This window comes from Ptychodera flava, chromosome 8 (assembly GCF_041260155.1).
Source record: "Ptychodera flava strain L36383 chromosome 8, AS_Pfla_20210202, whole genome shotgun sequence".
Classification (NCBI taxonomy): Eukaryota; Metazoa; Hemichordata; class Enteropneusta; family Ptychoderidae; genus Ptychodera; species Ptychodera flava.
In genome coordinates, this window is record NC_091935.1 from 29,390,987 (window position 1) to 29,410,603 (window position 19,617).

General features: G+C 36.1%; 1 protein-coding gene across 1 annotated transcript in view; it reads right to left on the bottom strand.

Annotated features, from left to right (window-relative positions):
- Window positions 1-18,964, bottom strand: part of LOC139138980 (cyclin-G-associated kinase-like) — a 35,343-nt gene extending 16,379 nt beyond the window's left edge. Inside the window, exons 1-13 of the mRNA XM_070707637.1 lie at window positions 18,721-18,964; window positions 18,557-18,618; window positions 15,884-15,943; window positions 14,542-14,656; window positions 11,156-11,295; window positions 10,096-10,221; window positions 9,548-9,637; window positions 8,678-8,813; window positions 6,404-6,595; window positions 5,816-5,960; window positions 3,351-3,549; window positions 3,053-3,175; window positions 1,162-1,295 (exon numbers count right to left, since the gene is read on the bottom strand). Of these exons, the coding sequence (XP_070563738.1) occupies window positions 1,162-1,295; window positions 3,053-3,175; window positions 3,351-3,549; window positions 5,816-5,960; window positions 6,404-6,595; window positions 8,678-8,813; window positions 9,548-9,637; window positions 10,096-10,221; window positions 11,156-11,295; window positions 14,542-14,656; window positions 15,884-15,943; window positions 18,557-18,618; window positions 18,721-18,850 (1,652 nt within the window). The 5' untranslated portion in view covers window positions 18,851-18,964. The remainder of the gene's footprint in view (window positions 1-1,161; window positions 1,296-3,052; window positions 3,176-3,350; window positions 3,550-5,815; window positions 5,961-6,403; window positions 6,596-8,677; window positions 8,814-9,547; window positions 9,638-10,095; window positions 10,222-11,155; window positions 11,296-14,541; window positions 14,657-15,883; window positions 15,944-18,556; window positions 18,619-18,720) is intronic.
- Between the last annotated feature and the right edge of the window lie 653 nt (window positions 18,965-19,617).

Consider the following 19,617-nt stretch of genomic DNA (forward strand, 5'->3'; position numbering starts at 1 on the left):
TAAAACATTATATATTAAGACATTATATTCTTCAAGAAACTCAACGATGTAAAGATTACAAAATGCCTCATTCATATTTTTACGGTGTTTGACAATTGTTTCCGTCAGGGACGTCATGTACTTTAATAGCCGTTCGCTCATATCGTGAAGCTTCGATCGGTGCTGTTGCTCCATGCATGCTCATACACAGGGCTGCGCCGTTTACACTTAAGTGGAGATCGTATCGCGCTTTTAGCATAGCAGTGACTTTGATCACAAGTCTTCATTCGATCAAGGTGAATTTAGTACCGATTTTCGCAAGTCTCAACCCTCAAATACGCTCTCACTTTGATTGTGAGAGCCCTCACTTCAAGCCCTCACATTTGCTCGCACTTCGATTGTGAGAGCCCTCACTTCAAGCCCTCACATTCGCTCGCACTTTGATTGTGCTGGCCCTCACTTTGGCCCCGCACTTGTCGATTTCCGGCACCCTTACCTGATATGATCACATAAATAACATAGATCTACAACTTCATACCTAAATACACAACATACATTTATTGTCCATCTTTGTATCAGATTTTGGATGAAAACTACTTCTGACAACTTGGGAAAGCTCATACCTACAGCAGTCATTGTACAGATAATATTTTTTTCCGTTGTTCATTGATATTCCATTTGAACCCATGAATGACCTTCTGATCACCGAAATTGTAAAACGGTGAATCAACTGCGTTGGCATACGGATCTGGATGATTGAATTCTTTGAATACACCTTGCTACTCAACTCAAATGAAAGCCATTTTTCAATTTCAGTGGTTGGAAGCTCACAGGTTCAACTGGAATGTCAACAAGCACGCACTGAACTATGGGAAAAATTATTGTCTCACATCACACATGGTCTGGATCTTGGTAAAGCTATCATCACTGTTATTATTTCTGAAGTCTTTAAAGCCTATAGTCTAAAGACTTTTACAAGGATGACTAAAATGAGATTATGTAAATGGAATCTCCATTGGCCTGGTGGAAATAAATCACTGAATCCCATCCTTCATCGGTAGCCTGTCCACAATCTTCTCTCTATGTACTGTGACAGATAACAGCCTATGACAGGAACCCATACATTAATATACATTTTGGAAACACCTTAAATGTTATCAATGTCTTTATCTTTTCTCTTACCTCTTCTGTGATGGAGTGACCCCAGCAGGTCCTCTTCTGACATTAAACATATAGAGACTGGATTCTATTGATTCAAACAGCCGACAGAAACCAAAGAAGGCAGCTATAAGGGTTGCGGATGATGCCTTACCATCCTGTAATCAGAGTAGAAAATAACCATCAAACAAATCATCTTTGCAGAATATAAAGTTTAGAATATCTGTCAATAGACATTTGAGTTGTTTTTTTTTTGTGTGTGTGTTTTTATGACTTCACTTCATTGACATTACAACTGGTATAATTTCCTGATGACATTGATCACTGGTGTGGATTTCATCTGGTGTTATATTTTTTTTGCCAACCAGAGACAGGCTAATAAGACTACATGGTAACTCGTAGCCAATCATAAATACACTTACAAAACTGTATTATAAACAAGCGACCTAGCGGCCGATATAGCTCCGCTGTGTTTATGTAGAGAGTAACTATTTTTGACACATGTTGATGAAGAAGGTGGAAATCTTTGATAGCTCAATGCAATGGCCAGAAAAAAGTGGCTAGAATAAGCTGCAAAAATACACAATTTCATCATACTTTGAATATATCACATCGGATCATCCCTAGGAACATGTCAACCAAAGCTATCCAATGAGTAGTTTTTTGAGAATGAAATTTTCTGACCAAAAATGGCAACATTGCCCCAAAAATACAAAATTACAGATTTCATCAGAAATTCAATATATATTACTTAGCTCATCTGTAGAAACCTGTATACCAAATTTCAAAGCTATTAGAACAGTACTTTTTGAGAAACACACTTTTTGACCAAAAATGGCAAAAATTGCCCCAAAATTACAAAATTGCTGATTTCATCATAATTTCAATAAATATCATTAAGGTGATCTGTAGGAACCTGTATACCAAATTGCAAAGCTATCAGATGAGTAGTTTTAGAAATACACATTTTTTGACCAAAAATGGAAAAAATTAACCTAAAATTACAAAATTGCAGATTTCATCATAATTTCAATAAATATCATTAAGTTTATCTGTAGGAACCTGTATACCAAATTTCAAAGCTATCAGATGAGCAGTTTTGGAAATACACATTTTTTGACCAAAAATGGCAAAAATTGCCCCAAAATACAAATTACAGATTTCATCAGAAATTCACTATATATTACTAAGTTCATCTATAGAAACCTGTATACCAAATTTCAAAACTATCAGACCAGTACTTTTTGAAAAAAAACATTTTTTGACCAAAAATGGCAAAAATTGTCTTAAAAATGCAAATTGCATATTTCTGCACAATTTGAAATAATCTGAAATAGATTATCCCTAGGGACATATGCACCAAATATCAAAGCTATCTGACTTGTAGTTTTGAAGAAGAAGATTTTTAAAGATTTTTTTCAAAAAATGACAAAAATTGCCTTAAAAATACAAATATGCAAATTTCACCACGATTTGAACAAATCTGACTGTAGTCACCCTAAGTAAACTGCATATTAAATTTAAAAGCAATCGGACAAGCGGTTTCAGAGAAGGAGATTTTTTTACGAAAAACAGCAGAAAATGCCCCAAAAATACAAATATGCAAATATCACCACAATTTGAACAAACTTAAGTGAGGTCACCCCAAGTGAACTGCATATAAAATTTCAAAGCAATTGGACTTGCGGTTTCAGAGGAGAAGGCAATTGTTGACGGACGATGGACGACGACGACGGACGACGGAGGAAAATCAACCTATTTGATAAGCTCCGCGTCGCTGACAGCGGAGCTAAACAGCAACAATTCAGGTATAGACAGGAAACTTCAGAAAATTGATTCAGATAAAAACACATATAAGATTTAAACCTTGAATTGGACTACAATGCACATAATTTGTAAGAACACACTAGCTTACCAAGCAATGAACTACAGCAACGTTCTTGGGATCTTTCTGCAACCATAGATACACATTTCTACATGCTAGGAATAGTGTTCTCAGATCAGGTGCCTTCTTAGTTGGCCAACTGTACTCTGATACCTGAAGAAAATTGCAAAATTGAAAAGTTATAAAAGAGAAGATAAATCTTGTGCCATTTTTTCATGGCTCTAACAGTGCACACATACACACATATACACATATACACATGAACGCATGCAAATCAATTGTCACACAAGCACTTACTTTTATGATCAAGTAATCTGCTGGTTCCTACCTTGTTATTTAATTTAAGTGTCCTGTAAGTTCTTTGGCAGCAGTTGAACACATAGTAATGCTGATGGTGTCTAGAATCGAGGAAAACTCTCACTTCGTCAATATTGTTTTTGTAGGCAGCTTCTATTCCTTCAGCTGGGAAGGACATTACTAGAATACGTGATGTGATGTATGAAATATCCAAATCTGTCCTGGCCAAGCTGAAAAAGAAAACCACACAGCACTTTATAGATGCAGCACAAGATAGAGGTATGTAAGGGTAGCTTAACCCCCCAACTGGGACCACCAACTGGGACTCCCAGTTGGCTCAAAATGCACTCTGGGACTGGTCCCAGTTGGCTTCTGGGACCGGTCCCAGAAGCAAACTGGGACCAGTCCCAGTTGGCCTCTAGGACTGGTCCCGGAAGTGAACTGGGACCGGTCCCAGAAGCGTAGCTCGACGTAACTGGGACCAATATGATTGCGGGGAAACACACTTGTATCAATTGAACTGTACCATGGAGGTAAGGTACCTCCATGCTGTAATCTGTGTAATGACGAAACGATAACATTAATGGGAAAGAAGTTTCCCATCCCACTATATGCCTTTTGTAGCAATTATGCACTTGTTTTATTCATATTCTCTGTGATATTGTGAAAATAATCTATGTTTTTTGTGTGGGAAAGCTAACATCTCCCAGTTTCATCTAGGACAGTCAGGTCTCATTTCAATTCTGGGACTCGTAGCTCCATAGAGCTATGACAGACAGACAGACTGAAATAGAAAACACTGAGACAGCATATGCTACATAGCTACTAGCTGTCAATGAAGTTTTGAAGCAGTGCATGTTGTTAACTTGTATATTCAAAACCCTTTGTCTTAAAATGTAATGGGACTATTATCACCTCCTTGATGTCCATTTTTTCCTCGCATAACAATGAAATGATTCTGCTGTACCAGTACATGCATGCACTAATGGTTGCCCCTCTCCTATTCATGTCTATCTGTTCAGAAATATAACTAGGTCCAAATTAAGATATCACTCATATACTGCAAATGAACTGCAATTCTATTAAAACACAGTGAGTTTTCGTTAAATGTTTTGTTTGCTGTTTTTAATGTAAATTTGAACGCCTTGATGAGTTAATTGCTAGTCTTGCACAATTATTTTCATCTCCTTTTTTCATCTGATTCAGTACACAGTCTCTCTATCAAGGTGATCCGTGCAGTAAGATTTCAACACACAGGACTTACTAGTGCTAAGAATGAGTACATCGCAGTAAGGCCAAAGTAATCAAATTCTTTGTTTAGCGCCCACTCAAATGTTTCAAAACATGAGCGGGAAGGCAGTACTAAAACACATACAAGAAAATCAAAACACACGTACGTTATATTTTCTTGATTATTTCCATGTAACAACATAAGAGTCAATACAAAAGTCATCAGAAACTTCCTTTCATCGTGATCACCATAAATTAAGTTATACTATAAAATGTGAAATTTTGTAAACAACGTATTGTAGGCAGGAAAGCTACTCAGTAAAATCCTATTCAAACCATTGGCAGTAGAAAAACCCTAGTACCGGTATGTGCACACAGATGCAAAACAAAGAATTAAATTACGATTATGGCAGAGTAAAAAGATGAAAACATTAACAGATTATTAGTATGAAGTACCAGTAACAGGGTTTTTTCATAGTGGTCCCAGTTCACAAATTTGATGTGTCCCTGAAGTGTACTGGGACTGATCCTGGAGGCCAACAAGGACCGGTCCTAGAGTTAATTTTGAAGCCAACTGGGACTGGTCCTTGAACTGCTTGAAGCCAACTGGGACCGGTCCCAGAGGCCAACTGGGACCGGTCCCAGTTCGCTTCTGGGACTGGTCCCAGAGTGCATTTTAAGCCAACTGGGAGTCCCAGTTGGTGGTCCCACTTAGGGGTTTGAGCTACCCTTACATACCTGCAAGATACTGACAATGCATGCAGTCTATAATCCCATTATATAAAACTACCTCAAACATTCTGAAAATGCAAATCTGTTCTGATTTGAAGATTGCTGGTGGAAAACGTGTGCTAAAATATCATAGACCGTCTACTTTAAATGGTTTAAACCTTGTTTTCAAATGTACAGGCTTATACTGTTTTAATGATTCTCATGATGACACACACAATGCTGAACACCCCTTATAATTGAATGGAATAATCCTGATGATGTCACAGTGCTTGGCTTTTCTGAGGGAAAGCAATGCTAGGGAGCACTGAAGCATCAAATAACCAAATGTTTGTCACTATAAATTATTCAACATAACAAAAATACCAAATTCAAGAGACCAGAACGTGATATAAATACTTTAGACACATCATATGTGGAACCTTGGCTGCAAAGTTGAATAACTCTAAATCAAGTTATCGTTGCTAAAATTTGCTTCTCAACCAAACCCTTGTCTAAAACAATGTAATGTTAAGATCAGCTGTCTGTTTGACTCACTTGGATACTGTTTCTGATACTTTGCTTGACATATCTTTGATGTTTCTGAAAAATGACCCTGCTCCATCTTTCATAAAACCAAGAAGTCCGCTGCCTCCAGCACCATCCACATTGCTCTCATTATGCCTGGCTTGTGATGAAGGAGCTGAAATGAACAAATATAAAAATCATTCAGCCATTACTGCATTATTGATGAAATCAAATACAGGCATATTGAAATTTCGGTAGGTGATCCTACTAATAAACTGCAAAGTGTATTTTTCCATGTATGTGAGAATGCATACAACATCTTCAAATAATGTTACCAGTTACACTAAAATTCCTGCTTGAAACCATTTTAAAAGCAACACATGCTCATTGACTTTGGATCATCTATCAAATCTATTTCTGCATTAAAGTTGAGTTTCCTAAACTGATTTCTACTTTATGCCAAAACAATTATAACAGGCTTCAGGAAACTGGCAGAAGGGTACCAAAAAGTTTTAATGATCAAAATACTTGGGTGCCAAAAAGTTTTTATGATAAATACACTGCTTTAAACAGAACTTGAATTTAGCAATCAGGGTTGTTTGTGATGTGTGTACATACTAGGTTGTTCTGATGGCCTTGGTGGAGGTCTTCTCTGTGGACTACTTTGCTCACTCTCACTGCTGCTCTCTTTTTCTTTCAGTTTCATGGTCGCCTTCAAGTTCACATTCCGAGCTGCAGCAATCTCTTGAAGTCTACTGATCACCTCATTGACATTTGGTCTTTCTCTGGGGTCTATTTGGAACATTGAACCTGAATTCACAGAGGGAGAATAAAACAAAATTAATATAGAGCACACTTGGAAATCAGTCAGAGAAAGCTTACAGTTACACAGTGCTCTATTGAGTACATCATTTCCTTGTTCTCTCCTTGCTCTTATGACATTACTGAATGAAAACTTCTAGACAAGCTTAAAAACAACATTTCCTTTCTTTATCTTTCGATATAAAATGTTAAAATGGTGACATTTTAATATTCATTTCCCATAGGTGTATTGTTTAACTACAAAAAATTGGAGATAAAATGACGTTTTATCAATAGAGAATGTTCATATACCTCAGATCTTGCACAACATATCTTTCTACTATAAAAGTGCTACTGTTCATACACTTGTACCCTTGATGGGATGTTCAATCTGCAATGAATATGCTGTTCTCCTGCAAGTTCTGTTTGATGTTGAATATATATACCCCATCAAATGCACATAAGTAATATAAATATGTATCTTTCTTTGAAATACCGAATCAAAATTACATGGTTCATTATTCAGTCACTATCAGCTTTAATTTCAAAAGCATTTTTGAAAGTGTCCTATGCACAGGCTAAAACTGGCTGGAAGAGGATTATGAAATGAAAGTTATCCACTGAATCAGGAAAATGAATAATAGATGAAAAACAGAAGTGATAAACTGAGGTTGCAGGTGACGATAGATCTTAACATCATAGACGGTCATTCATCACATTGCCATGCCACAAATACCTAGTATGTATTAGGGGCCGTTGATAATAAAAGCTGACGCACGACAAACGTAATTCTTTCGTTTAGGGGGAGGGGTGAAAGCTCATTTCTTTTTTTGTGCGTCAAAATCGCATAAGGATTTTCGTCTATTGTTTTCTAAATCATAACCACTTGCACTTGTGGGAAAAATGCGGAGCTGAATGTACTGTAGGATTGTGGAGTTAAAAAACAAGAGTTCAAACATGAATTACAAAAGAAACACTGTCCCAATTTTATTTTTAAATTGAAATTGATACACTTTTCTGTATAGAGCTGCGCAGTGCAGTGACACATGCGGTACGCAGTGCAGTCAACGGACATTTTGAACATTTTTACATTTTGAACGCAATACTACCTTCGCGTTCATCGAGAACAGAATGACCACAATATACGGAGACAAAAAAGGCAACAAAAAGACGTAAATGTGAAATACAAAACTTCTATGCTTTTTCAACGTGAAACATGTACGTAAAACATTTTCGTAGTACGAAATACATTTAAATGTTCTGTGTCTTCAAAAGTGAAACGTGCAAAGTGAAGTTTATTAATTAATGTGCACTTCCGGTATTTTTTCATGGGCGTGCGGATCAAAGAGGTGCGTGTGTGGGTTTGTCAGAAACGGCATCATTATACGAAATTGATTTTGCATAAGAACTTTCGTTTTGGGGAGGGGGGGTTTCAAGTAAAATGAAGGAATTACATTTCTTGTGCGTCAGCTTTTATTATTGACGGCCCCTTATTGATGCCGATTTCAATGTGATTTGATATCATATTAACTTTATCATTGCTTCAGCAATTCTTTTATTGACTGATTGTGTCTCAAATCAACATTATTTCATGAATGATTCCAGTCACTATGAATCAGAGTTTGCTCTTTCATTCACATCATGGAAATTCAACAAACTGTGATCTCCCATGTAACTTATCGTACGTGACATAGCAAAAATAAGAGAACTTCAGAGATATATTACAATGTTGTAACTGACATGCTTGGAACTTCACATACATGTCCTTTCACTCAGGCATTTTATCTGGTGAAGATATTTACACTTCACATTGTCAGGAAACAAGAAAACAAAGTTGTTCTCTTTCAGTTAGGTATGATAGCTAGAGATCAATCTTACTGAAATTTTGAGATATGATTTTGTCTATTTGATTTTGCTTGCTGTCTTTAGACACAACTTCACCCATGTGGTGTAAATTGTTAGGTGAGGAAATGTAAATTTTCATGAAATTTCTTTCTGAAATTTGATGTGCTGACAAGACCAATAAATGAACTCTTTACTTTCATAGACATCAAGAATGACACCCTGTGTATTACTAGATATTACACTTACGCATGAGTTCATGAAACACTGCAAAAGTTGTGTCATCTTCTGGTATATGGTAATTTGCATTGATGATTCGGAGTTTGGCAGAATCTTCAAAAGGATGGATCTTATAGCACAGCATGTACAGTACACAGCCCAGAGCCTGTGATAGAAACAGCAGAAGAATTATCATTGGTAGTCCACGTTGGGCTTAACTGTGCAGTATGGTCTGAAAATGACATCTCACTTCTTACTTATACATATATTATTCCATCAATGCAAAATATGACAACAAAGAATAATATTACAACTTCATTTTCCAAACATAGACTTTCTTAAAGATTTTCCAAATAAATGATTCTATCGACACAAGTAATAATTCACACACTTGAAGAGATAACTGTAACTTTAAAAACTTGCATGCAACAGGATGTTGCAGAGATGTCAAATTATCAATATCAGTATACTTCTGTTAAAAGAAGACAACATTTTCCGGATTACAAGGTGTCAGAATTCTCCTGTATCAAGTATTACATATATGAGTAATGTTATTGTATGGCAAGAAGTTGTGCAATTAGAGACAATACCACTACCACTATACCAATTGAGTTTGATGTTGTTTGAGTTATGATGTATTCAATGATGTGACAATGTCAGTGGCATTCAGTGTGGCAATTTCATGGTACTCAATTGAACAATACATGTTGTATTCCATGTGACAATTTCAATGGTATTCAGTGTGACAATGTCAATGGTATTCAGAGTGACAATTCCAATGGTATTCAGAGTGACAAGTTCAATGGTATTCAGAGTGACAGTACATGTTGCATTCTATGTGACAATTTCAATGGTATTCAGTGTGACAATACCAGATTACTAGAAGGTGACAATACCTACCCAAATGTCTGACTTTTCATTGATAGGGTAATTGTAATACAGATCTAACATCTCTGGAGTCCGATACATTGGTGTGGTTTGACTTGCTATCTGTGTATCATCAATAAAAATAACACATATCAAAATTTTTTCAAAAATCTTTGCTCAATCTATGTCTTGGTGTACTGAGTCTGAAGTACACAGCGCAGTTTTTTTGTCCCGGACTAGAACTATTGAACAAGGGTTTTACATACCATGTGATACAACAAAAAGTCAATAATTCATAACTATGTCACCAATAACAATATCAAGCCTAGCCTCTTGTTGTACTCATAAAATAAGAAATACACCTTTCTTTCACCAAATTTTGCTGCAACCTCATTGTTTATGGTATAAAAGTAGAATCAGCTTTAATTTTTGAACTAAATCTAAAAACTACATTTGTATAGATCACAACACTGAGGTTCTACACTCCATTACTTGGCAAAATTTGCTTCTGAATTGATCTGAACAATGAATTTGCACTCTACTTTGCTGATCAATTTTTGAAACATATTTTTTTATCATACCTCATCTTCAACCAAGCTTCTTTTGATAGAGCTCCAGGTGTCGTCCGGATAATATGCTTTAGAAGTTGCACTTCCAAAATCACATAGCTTTATTGTGCCCTTTGAACTGATCAGTAAATTCTCCAACTATGAAAACAAAACCAAAGTGAAACAAATGTATCATGTTGCAGTTTAATCTGTCAATATTTTGGTATTTTCTGTGCTTAGCTATGATGGATATAGTGACTTGTTAACAAAATCACATTAGGGTACAATGTGCCTCGGGGGACAGATATTCAGACTCTCAAACTTTCACAATATATTTTTGGCCTACCACTCATAGGGGCCCATTCTTCAAGCTGATGTAGTGAATACATGTATGGTTTTCATTGTCTTATTTTTGTGAAAATTAGGAATTTTATTTTCCTCCATAGACATGGCGCAGGGATGGCGACCATTTTGAATTTCAAATACATGTATTAGCAAATATTGGGTAATTTTTGTTTCTCTAGTACCAAAATTTGCATAGTGAACCTCGATTGTTATTCTTTATTTTGAAAGAGAATGGTTGAAAGTATGATTGGGGAAAGTTTGAGCACATGTTTAAGTCTATCATGTTCGAGGCATGAACTACCTTATGGATATGGAACCATACAACAGGTCTGTTGCTACGCACAACATTTCCAAACATCCTTGTGCATATTAAAATTTTAAAATGGCTGCCGGACTAAAACTGGTAGCCACGGCCGAAACAGCTTCACACAAATGAAGGCAGGCAACCAAAATTTATTTGGCAAAAGCCTTGCAGTGATTGGAAAGCTACAAAACTGCTGAACTATGAACATGCAATTTCTGGAGAGAGGCAATGTTTATCAACAAAAGTGTTGCACAGCCGTAAACAGGATGACCCGATCCCTTTTAATATAGCAACATCTGATTGAATTAGATTTCAATTGCTCACGTTCAAAACTGTCCAATGATCGGATTAAAAGGTCATATCGATCAGATGAAAGTGATTATCTTCATGATATAAGTGCAACAAATCAGTAATAATGACTATGAAACACTGAGAGTGTGTTACCTTCAAATCCCTGTGTACTATGGCAGGTTTTTGTTTATGCATGTGTTGTACAGCTTTGCAGGTCTGGTGAAATATCAACAACACTTGATCACAACTCAACGGCGTCTGTCTGGAATTCAACACGTCCACCAGCTGACCACCTGAAATCAAAAACGTTCCAAGACATTTTAAGAATAACATGAGTTCAACGATGGATCAATGTATACAGAAACATACTGATTGCTTATAACTTGACTTCATTTTAAATTGAGGTTATGGAACCAACACTGCAACTTTACCCTGTGTAAACGTCTAACATTACTTTATTGCAGTATTTTGTTTATTCTCTTCATCCATTTGCTTGAACATTGCAGACATCCTTTGTAACAGAAGTTCACTGACATTTGAACCTTTCAACCCTCCACTTTGGTTCTCTTACGCTGGATAGTTCCCATATATGCAGGACTAGGAAGACTTCAAGAATGTTGCGTGTTTGTATTACTGTACAAAAGATCAGACAAGTCTGAGTAGAAGCTATAAAACTGATCCAATAATCCATTCAAGGTCAAACACAACCAGGTCCGTGAGACATTTGTTTACAACATTAATTTGGCCTGTCAGGCAAGTGACAATGACAAATGACATCAGAGACCAGCATACCACTACGCAAAACCAGACTTGTAAGACATTGGAGTACAGATTATTCACAATCAATTATCTGTACAAATGAGCTGATGGCTGTTACTTAAAGAGTATCTACCGGTAATAAAATTTCCATGTCCTTTATTAACTTTCCTAGTCAAGTATTGCTAATGACTGATTCAAATCAAGCTTTCTAATGATCCGGGACATCACAGCTCTGCCTGCATCAGAAATGCTATGTTTGAGACACAAAAACAATGAAAATATTAATTCAAGCAAGGGGGACTGGTAGCCTTTTCTAATGTAGTTTTTATCAACATTAATTGACAAGTCAGAAGGATCATGTCTGCTTTCAGACTTGCAAATTATTTTGTAGCACCTCTGTTGCTCAAACTATCAGAAATGTAAAGTGGACGAATACTTTAATATTACATCGTCCTTCATTCTCAATCCTAACATGGCGACTGATGACACACTGTTACAATGCAGCTGTTACAATGTTTCAAAACACAAAAAAAAGGATATGCAACCAACATATATAACATCTGGCGGTGAAATTATTATGAAAGAGGTAAATTTTACCAGCAAGGTTAAAAAAATTCAGGGTGATTCGTTATTAATATAAACCATATTAAATAGCTGGATGAAAATTAATAACGCAGGATCAAGTCTGGTCAGTGTGGGCGTATGAATATCATTCTAAAAAGTACAAAATGATGTGTACGTTATTATGTGTGTCTGTATTAGCACACCTGTGACCACTAATCCTACTTAATCTGTCCAGGTAGTCTTTTTAATCTCCTGTCTCTTGCCAGAGTACTTGATCCATCAATCCCTGTCATAGTTTACCTGTATCACCACAAGACTATTTGCATTAATACATTTCCATGTTTATGACAGACATGTATGAAACCACATCTAGAGTAGAGTTCACATCATATGACATACAAACTGCATATACCTTGAAGACGATGAAAACTCGTGTTTTGCAGTTGATGGGAGCACAATCTTTGAGTCAACATTCGATAGCGCTGATCGCAGATGATGTCATTTTTCTCTCATTAATATGCAAAAATAAATATTTCCCTGCATTTTCCATAAGAATGTTGAAAATAAAACCTGCTAGCATTACTAAGGATACTGGTTACAGGAATTCATGGCTCAGACTACAAGTTGCAAACAACGGCCGCACACGCAACAATAAAATTTGTCTGAATTTCATGCAGTAGTGTCCAAAGTCGCACACGTGCAGCTATATTTAGTAACAAACCTGAAATTGCAATCAGTGCTTTTCACAACCATGGTGTCTGCAATGATTGAGGAAATTCTACAAAGAGAGGCCGACTCCTCACGATTCTGAATTTACCAACTTGATATATTCTCAACACTGGGGCACATACCAACACATAGATGGATTGTGTAGTTCAGCATTTCTCCAGCTGTCACAGAATATGCTTCAAATTTCTCAAGTGACACTAGTTGGGCAAGCTTAAAAATTTGAAGAGACACTGCACATTTATGATGGTACAGATACTTCATTATTAAACTAAAATACGACAACACATACATACTGAAACTGTCTTTAGAGAGAGCAGACCATAATTGTGTTGATTATACAGAAATTGAAATGTCTCTCTTGTTATGTAATCAAGCTGACAGATGATGACAGCCATAACCATACTAATCATGGCTAAGCTCTGCAATCTCTTTAAAATTGCTACACAGTACTTTTTGCATAGTGATGAGAGGATAGAAAATGGACTTGCAAAAGTGTGAAAGGAAATTTTCTCCCACTACGAGGTGTCTTGGAGTTACACTTTGCCTAGTCACATGAACACACTGTCAGAAACATGCAGATGGTTTATCAAATGATAATCTTTATGAACAGTTCTGATCCAAAATCAATCAAAATGCAAAGTTTTCATGGTTTTCTTTGCATAATAAAGATTTACAGAACCATACAATTCCAAAGATGCAGGTTTGTCAGGCGATTGGTCAGTGACATCACACATATACAAATTTTCACAGCTCTATTTTAAAACGTTTCAGCTCCTACAAATTTGCACCAAATTTTCCAAACTTTCAGAATGTAACACATGAGATACCTGTTTAGAGCCCCTAGCATGGATTAGGTTATCTGTTTGAGTACAAACGATTTTTGAACAGGAAAATATCTACTGTGTCATTTTGTGAAATTTTGAAGGGTATAATGGCGATATCTCATAAACGGTCCGGAATTTTTAGAAACGCATGCTTATCTATATTCTCAACTTTGACTTCAATAATCCTACCAAAAATCAGCTAAATTGGCTCACAATTGAGCGAGTTGAAAGTTTCTGAGCATTTTCAAAATATCAGGAATCAAAAATCCATAGAAAACAATGGAACGGTAAGATTTTGCACGTGCAAAAGTGCACGTTTGGAATGTTGCAGCGATAGCAACCAACGCGCGCTTTGAATCCTTCGGTATCGCCTTAAAACCACTGAAACACAAAATGTCCCCTTTGATGCATTTTAGCAAAAAATTTTGAAGGCCTTGAAAACATAGATGCTGATTTTTATGGACAAAACCTGTCATAACAGACCAAGCAAAGATGGTGAAAATAGGTTTTGGCTAAATACTACTCTTTACTGACTTGGCAGATAGGGAAGCGATTGGCAGGAATGGTATAGCCAGATTTTTATTATTCAGAATTTTACGACAGAAATTACAATGGGAATAAAACACTTCAAAGTGAACTTTGAGAATGATAACTTAAACTTACCTGTACACAATTCTGTGAGAATTAGGAATTCTGCCTGGCCATGGTCGGAATCATCTTTGCCAATGGATGCTGCCTGGTAGAAGTGGATCACATTGGGATGTGGAGATAGCTTTTTCTGATTTACACTTATCAAGGAAACTGAATGGAACACGTACAATGCAATTTTTCCAAAAATAAAATTAAAGAGATAGCTTGCTAACTTTCAATGAGGTATTGTTTGTGAGGAAGTGTCGTTTCTTGTCCTGGAATCATAATACTGAACACTATAACACCACAAAACATAGCATTATAGCACTATCTTCAGCTAGTTTTTTTTGCTGATTAATGATCACATAGGTGATTAAAATTGGTAGTCAAAAACACAAACTATTCTCTTTCAAAAGACGATTTGATTTGATTGAAAGTGTTCATTGAACGACTTAGTAAGGTAAACAAATAAACAGGAAATAAATAAATAAATAATAAATAAGTGAATAAATAAATAATACGTTTGTTTACTGCTAAGCTGCCCTCTTCTTATTTCTATCTCTATTACAGGGAAAGTAGCAGTAACTTTTGATTATTTTTTTCACTATTTTTGTTTTTAATGTCAACTACAGAATATGTTGAGATAAACACTATTGGGCTTGTCAACTCAGCCTGTACATGTGTAAATTGCATTGTTGACAAGTGAATTCTGATCCGGACCAGAATTGAAATGCAAACAATAACAATGCATTATACATGTATAGACAGTGTTCACAAGCTAAATAGTATGTCTTTCACTACGCCTTGGGGAGTAGAATAAAAACTTACAATTGGCATACCAAATGAAAATAGTGAAAAATCATCAAAAGTTACAGCTGCTGACCCTGTAAACTGACGATAATCATCAAATGGCCTGATTACATTTGACTGGTGCCTTAAAACAGTACTATGAAACATTACTGGTCTTTTCTGTTCAATGATGAATTGTTCTCGACACAATCTGGAAAGATTATTCAGAGACACCGATTCCTCTCGGCCTATGGGGCTGTATGAAGACATTCTGTGTGGCTCCATGAAGACATTGATACAATGATAGAAAGTGCTGTACAAAAAGCAAGTATTCAGTTATTCATCATCTGCTACAGTCGTTGCAACATCTATACAATTACAATACTTGGACAACACGGATTGGTTTTTGCATCGTACAATAAGTCGATGCTCTAAACATAGTGTTGTGTACATAAGTTGTGTATTTATATTTACTAATGTTGTTACCAGTTCTCAATGTAGTAATTGTAAAGTCCAGTTTATTTTATTTAACATTAAGCTGTAACTGGCCAACCAAGACATGGTGTGATTACCAAGCAAAGGATACAAGTATAGTAATTTCTTGAATAACAGCTTTGGACTTCTCTTCATCACTGGCAAGTAATCTCTGCAAAGATAAATATGTAAAATTGGAGTACTAGTAATTTGGAAAACAGAGAAGAAAATTGGGAGATATTTGGATCATCATATGAAAGTTTTATGATCTGAACCCTACAAGTAATTGAGAGATGATTAACATCTCAAATTACATGCAAAGTACTTGAGAGCAGATGAACACTCTCTTTATTGCATAATGAGAAACTTGTCTCTATGTTTACATGGATATATATATATATATATATATATATATATATATATATATATAATATATATATACATATATATACGTTGATGATGTACAAAAGCATGCCATATATTTATATTTTGTTCATACTGTATTTATTATATTATATATATATATATATATATATATATATATATATATATATATATATATATATATATATGTATACGTTGATGATGTACAAAAGCATGCCATTATATTTATATTTTGTTCGTATAGTCTACCCTGAAAGGAATTTCAAACTGTAATGACATCTACACCTCATACCAACAAACCAAACTGCCAACTTGTCAACACAACACCCCTAGCAGATCACCAGATAAGGGCAATACACACGCCACGTATCAGACAAGTTGAATTTGTTTGAATAGTGACACAGCAATGCATAATATGAGATTGACTGATGTAAGTTATAGATGGTATATTGGTGAAAATATTGTGCTCTGAACGATTTGAAACCATCATACGTAAGATTTGTTGTGAGGAGATATTTCCCATTAACTGACATTCAAAATAATCAGACAATGATGTGCATAACCTCACATGCAGTTTCTATAAATTAATAAGTGTAACTAACCACGAGGGACTGTGCTAATTTGCCTGATAGCACTATTGACGTAGACTCACTGAATTCATTGACACATGCAAATCATAACTCTTCTACAGTCTTACATACATTTTCAATACAACACGGATGATTCATGATGCAGTTAAAAAAGGACGTCAGAATGACACATAAAGGTAGTGTGTTATTTGAGGAAGAACCAAGCCTTGGATGTAGAAAGGAGATGCTTCAACCGCAATAAACAACTAACAAGCTAACAACTCACTTTTACTAGTTAACATTTTCAAGCACCATGAATTCATGGTATACATAATTTTTAACATGTATAAAAGTATAAGTGTTGGGTATAGGTGCTGCCATATGTAGAGCCATAAAGAAATCTAATGACATAACAATAAATGTTGATGACAACTCGGACTGGACATACTGGCCCATTCCCAACAACAAGAGACTTTGTGACCAGAAACACCTAAGGGACCGTCTCAGATTGTCGCAGAAGTTCAAGAAACGAAATTAATTCGTTTTGATCAAACCCCCTCCCCCCTTCCCCTAAACGAAACTTCAAAAGTGCGAAATGTTTATGTCTGCCTGAGGGTACAATGTTGCATTTTGCTATAGCTACTAAAGACGCATTCCCCTTGCCACATTACAATTAAAGTAATCGATCAGATTTGAGTACTAACAGGGCATTTTACCGCATAAAAGTTTCATTTTATTTTACTTTCTCTTTTTGCATCTGTTCTTTGTCTCTGCGAACACGCAATTTGTACTTGGTAGGAGCGGTATAAGCGAGAAACTTTGACAAGGGGGACCAGGAAAGTTCAATCATAAGCTTATTAAAACGACAATGACCAGATGCATAACATGTGAGAATAAAGACATCAAGTGGTTAGAGCATACGCGTATAAATAGCACATTTAAAAATGATACTTTTGTCTTTGTTGAATTTGATGAGTGAAAGGTTTGGGATACAATGTTAGTATTGGTAAATTGTGTTTGGGGCACAAACGAGATGGAAACGGTTACAAATTTGTTGGCACAAGTGTGCAGTTTTTCTTTAATTTAAAATAAATACGAAAACTTGTGATCACAAAATAAAGTGCGAAAGTGAAGTTCACTAATTGAATGGAGGTCAAACCCCCTCCCCCCCCTAACGAATAAATTTCGCTTTTTGAACTTCTGCGACAATCTGAGACGGTCCCTAAGCATACAAATCGTGTGGAATGATGTTAATGACTGTTTTGCTAACTGTGCATGTAAGTAAGTCTTGGTATGTTATATCTATGTATCGAAATAGCACTACAGATATTTCTTGCAGACAAATTCAAAGTTTGTTTTGTATTCGCGGTTTAAGTGCAAATTCGAACACTGAAAACATCATGTGTCTTCCGAAATTACAAATGAACCTGTTGAATTTTCTCAAAACCACTACTCAAAATTGACACTGATGTTTAATCTTCCTTTCTGAAGATCCACGTTTCCCAGTAAGAATTGGCTCTAAATTGGTCCACTGTCAAGCTACATTTACAATAATTTTCAGCAGAGGAGGAAGTTGCCCTTGATGAAAAAATAGTGATTACGAATTCAGTTTGTCCTCCGATCTCGGTAAATTAGACTGACTTTCCAAAAATTAAAGTACCAATTTATAAACCTTCTCAGATTTCTGTCGAGGTGGAGTATAATACTGAATACAAAGAGAGAGAGACAAGACAAAGACCGAATACCATTGAGAAATAATGTCTGCTTGTGAATGTTGTGATCTTCTGATGACGGTTGGAGTTAATGCGTGAACACGAGGGATGAGTACTTACCTTCAGAGCATATTCCTTACCATTTGACACATCCTGGGCCACAAAGACAAAGGCAAAACCACCTATGATATGATACAACGAAAGAAACGAAGGTAAGGGGGAGGAACGCTCATGAAAACCAAAATTACAGGCGACAGAACGTGTAGATCTGTGTGTTCACGAACCTTCTGCAATCACCCGCCTGACCCTCAGTTTGTGATCACCTAATTCGACCAACTGGCCAACAAAATCATTGTTTTTCTCGCCCTGTCCTCCACTAAGGTAACCAAGAGCAGACCTGAAGAGGTCGGTCATGTTGGCAGACGATTACTTTCCACCCCAGGGGGTTATCTGTTTCACCGGTAAGTGTCACGATTATACGCGAGGGTGTTTTCCTGTGTCGGCGTATACGTGTGACGTCAAATACGGATGTAGCCTCGATTTCGAGATCCGCCACCACCCAGTAAGTTTCATTTATCTTTCGTTTTTTTTTTGTTCTCCTATTTTGACGGTTTGTAGGTCAGCAAAACTCTTCTCGCGCCTTCGCCAAAATTGGGGTCTCCTTTACCCACTAAAATTGACGAAGATTAGAAGATGTGAAAATTTCATATTCACTCTAGTTGTGAAGGATTGTGAGAAGTTTAAGAACAGCAAAACGTGAAGAGGTTGTTAGGGAAACTGCCTTCCATGAACGCAATTCATGTTTTCTTAAACGATCTGAAGTATTTTACAATATTTTGCTGTCAGTTTGACTAACAAGACACAACGTTGATTAAAACCATTCATCAAAATGAGGATTTTCAAATTCTCTATCACTTTAAAAGGGCAAGTAAGTAATACAGTGAATTTTCAACAACCTTGCTCCAGTAGATTATAAATGCTCATGACCACACAGTGCCTGTCGGTAATAATATCTATATAACTCCAATGTTGCACTGTTTAAAACCTTTAACCAGATTCTTTGGTCTGAAAAGTGATTTTACCGACCAGACTATAATGATTTATAACAGTCTCCTATCCCCTTGCAAATCCCTTATTAGAAACATTTTAATCCTAATCTTTACACACACACTAGTATTTCT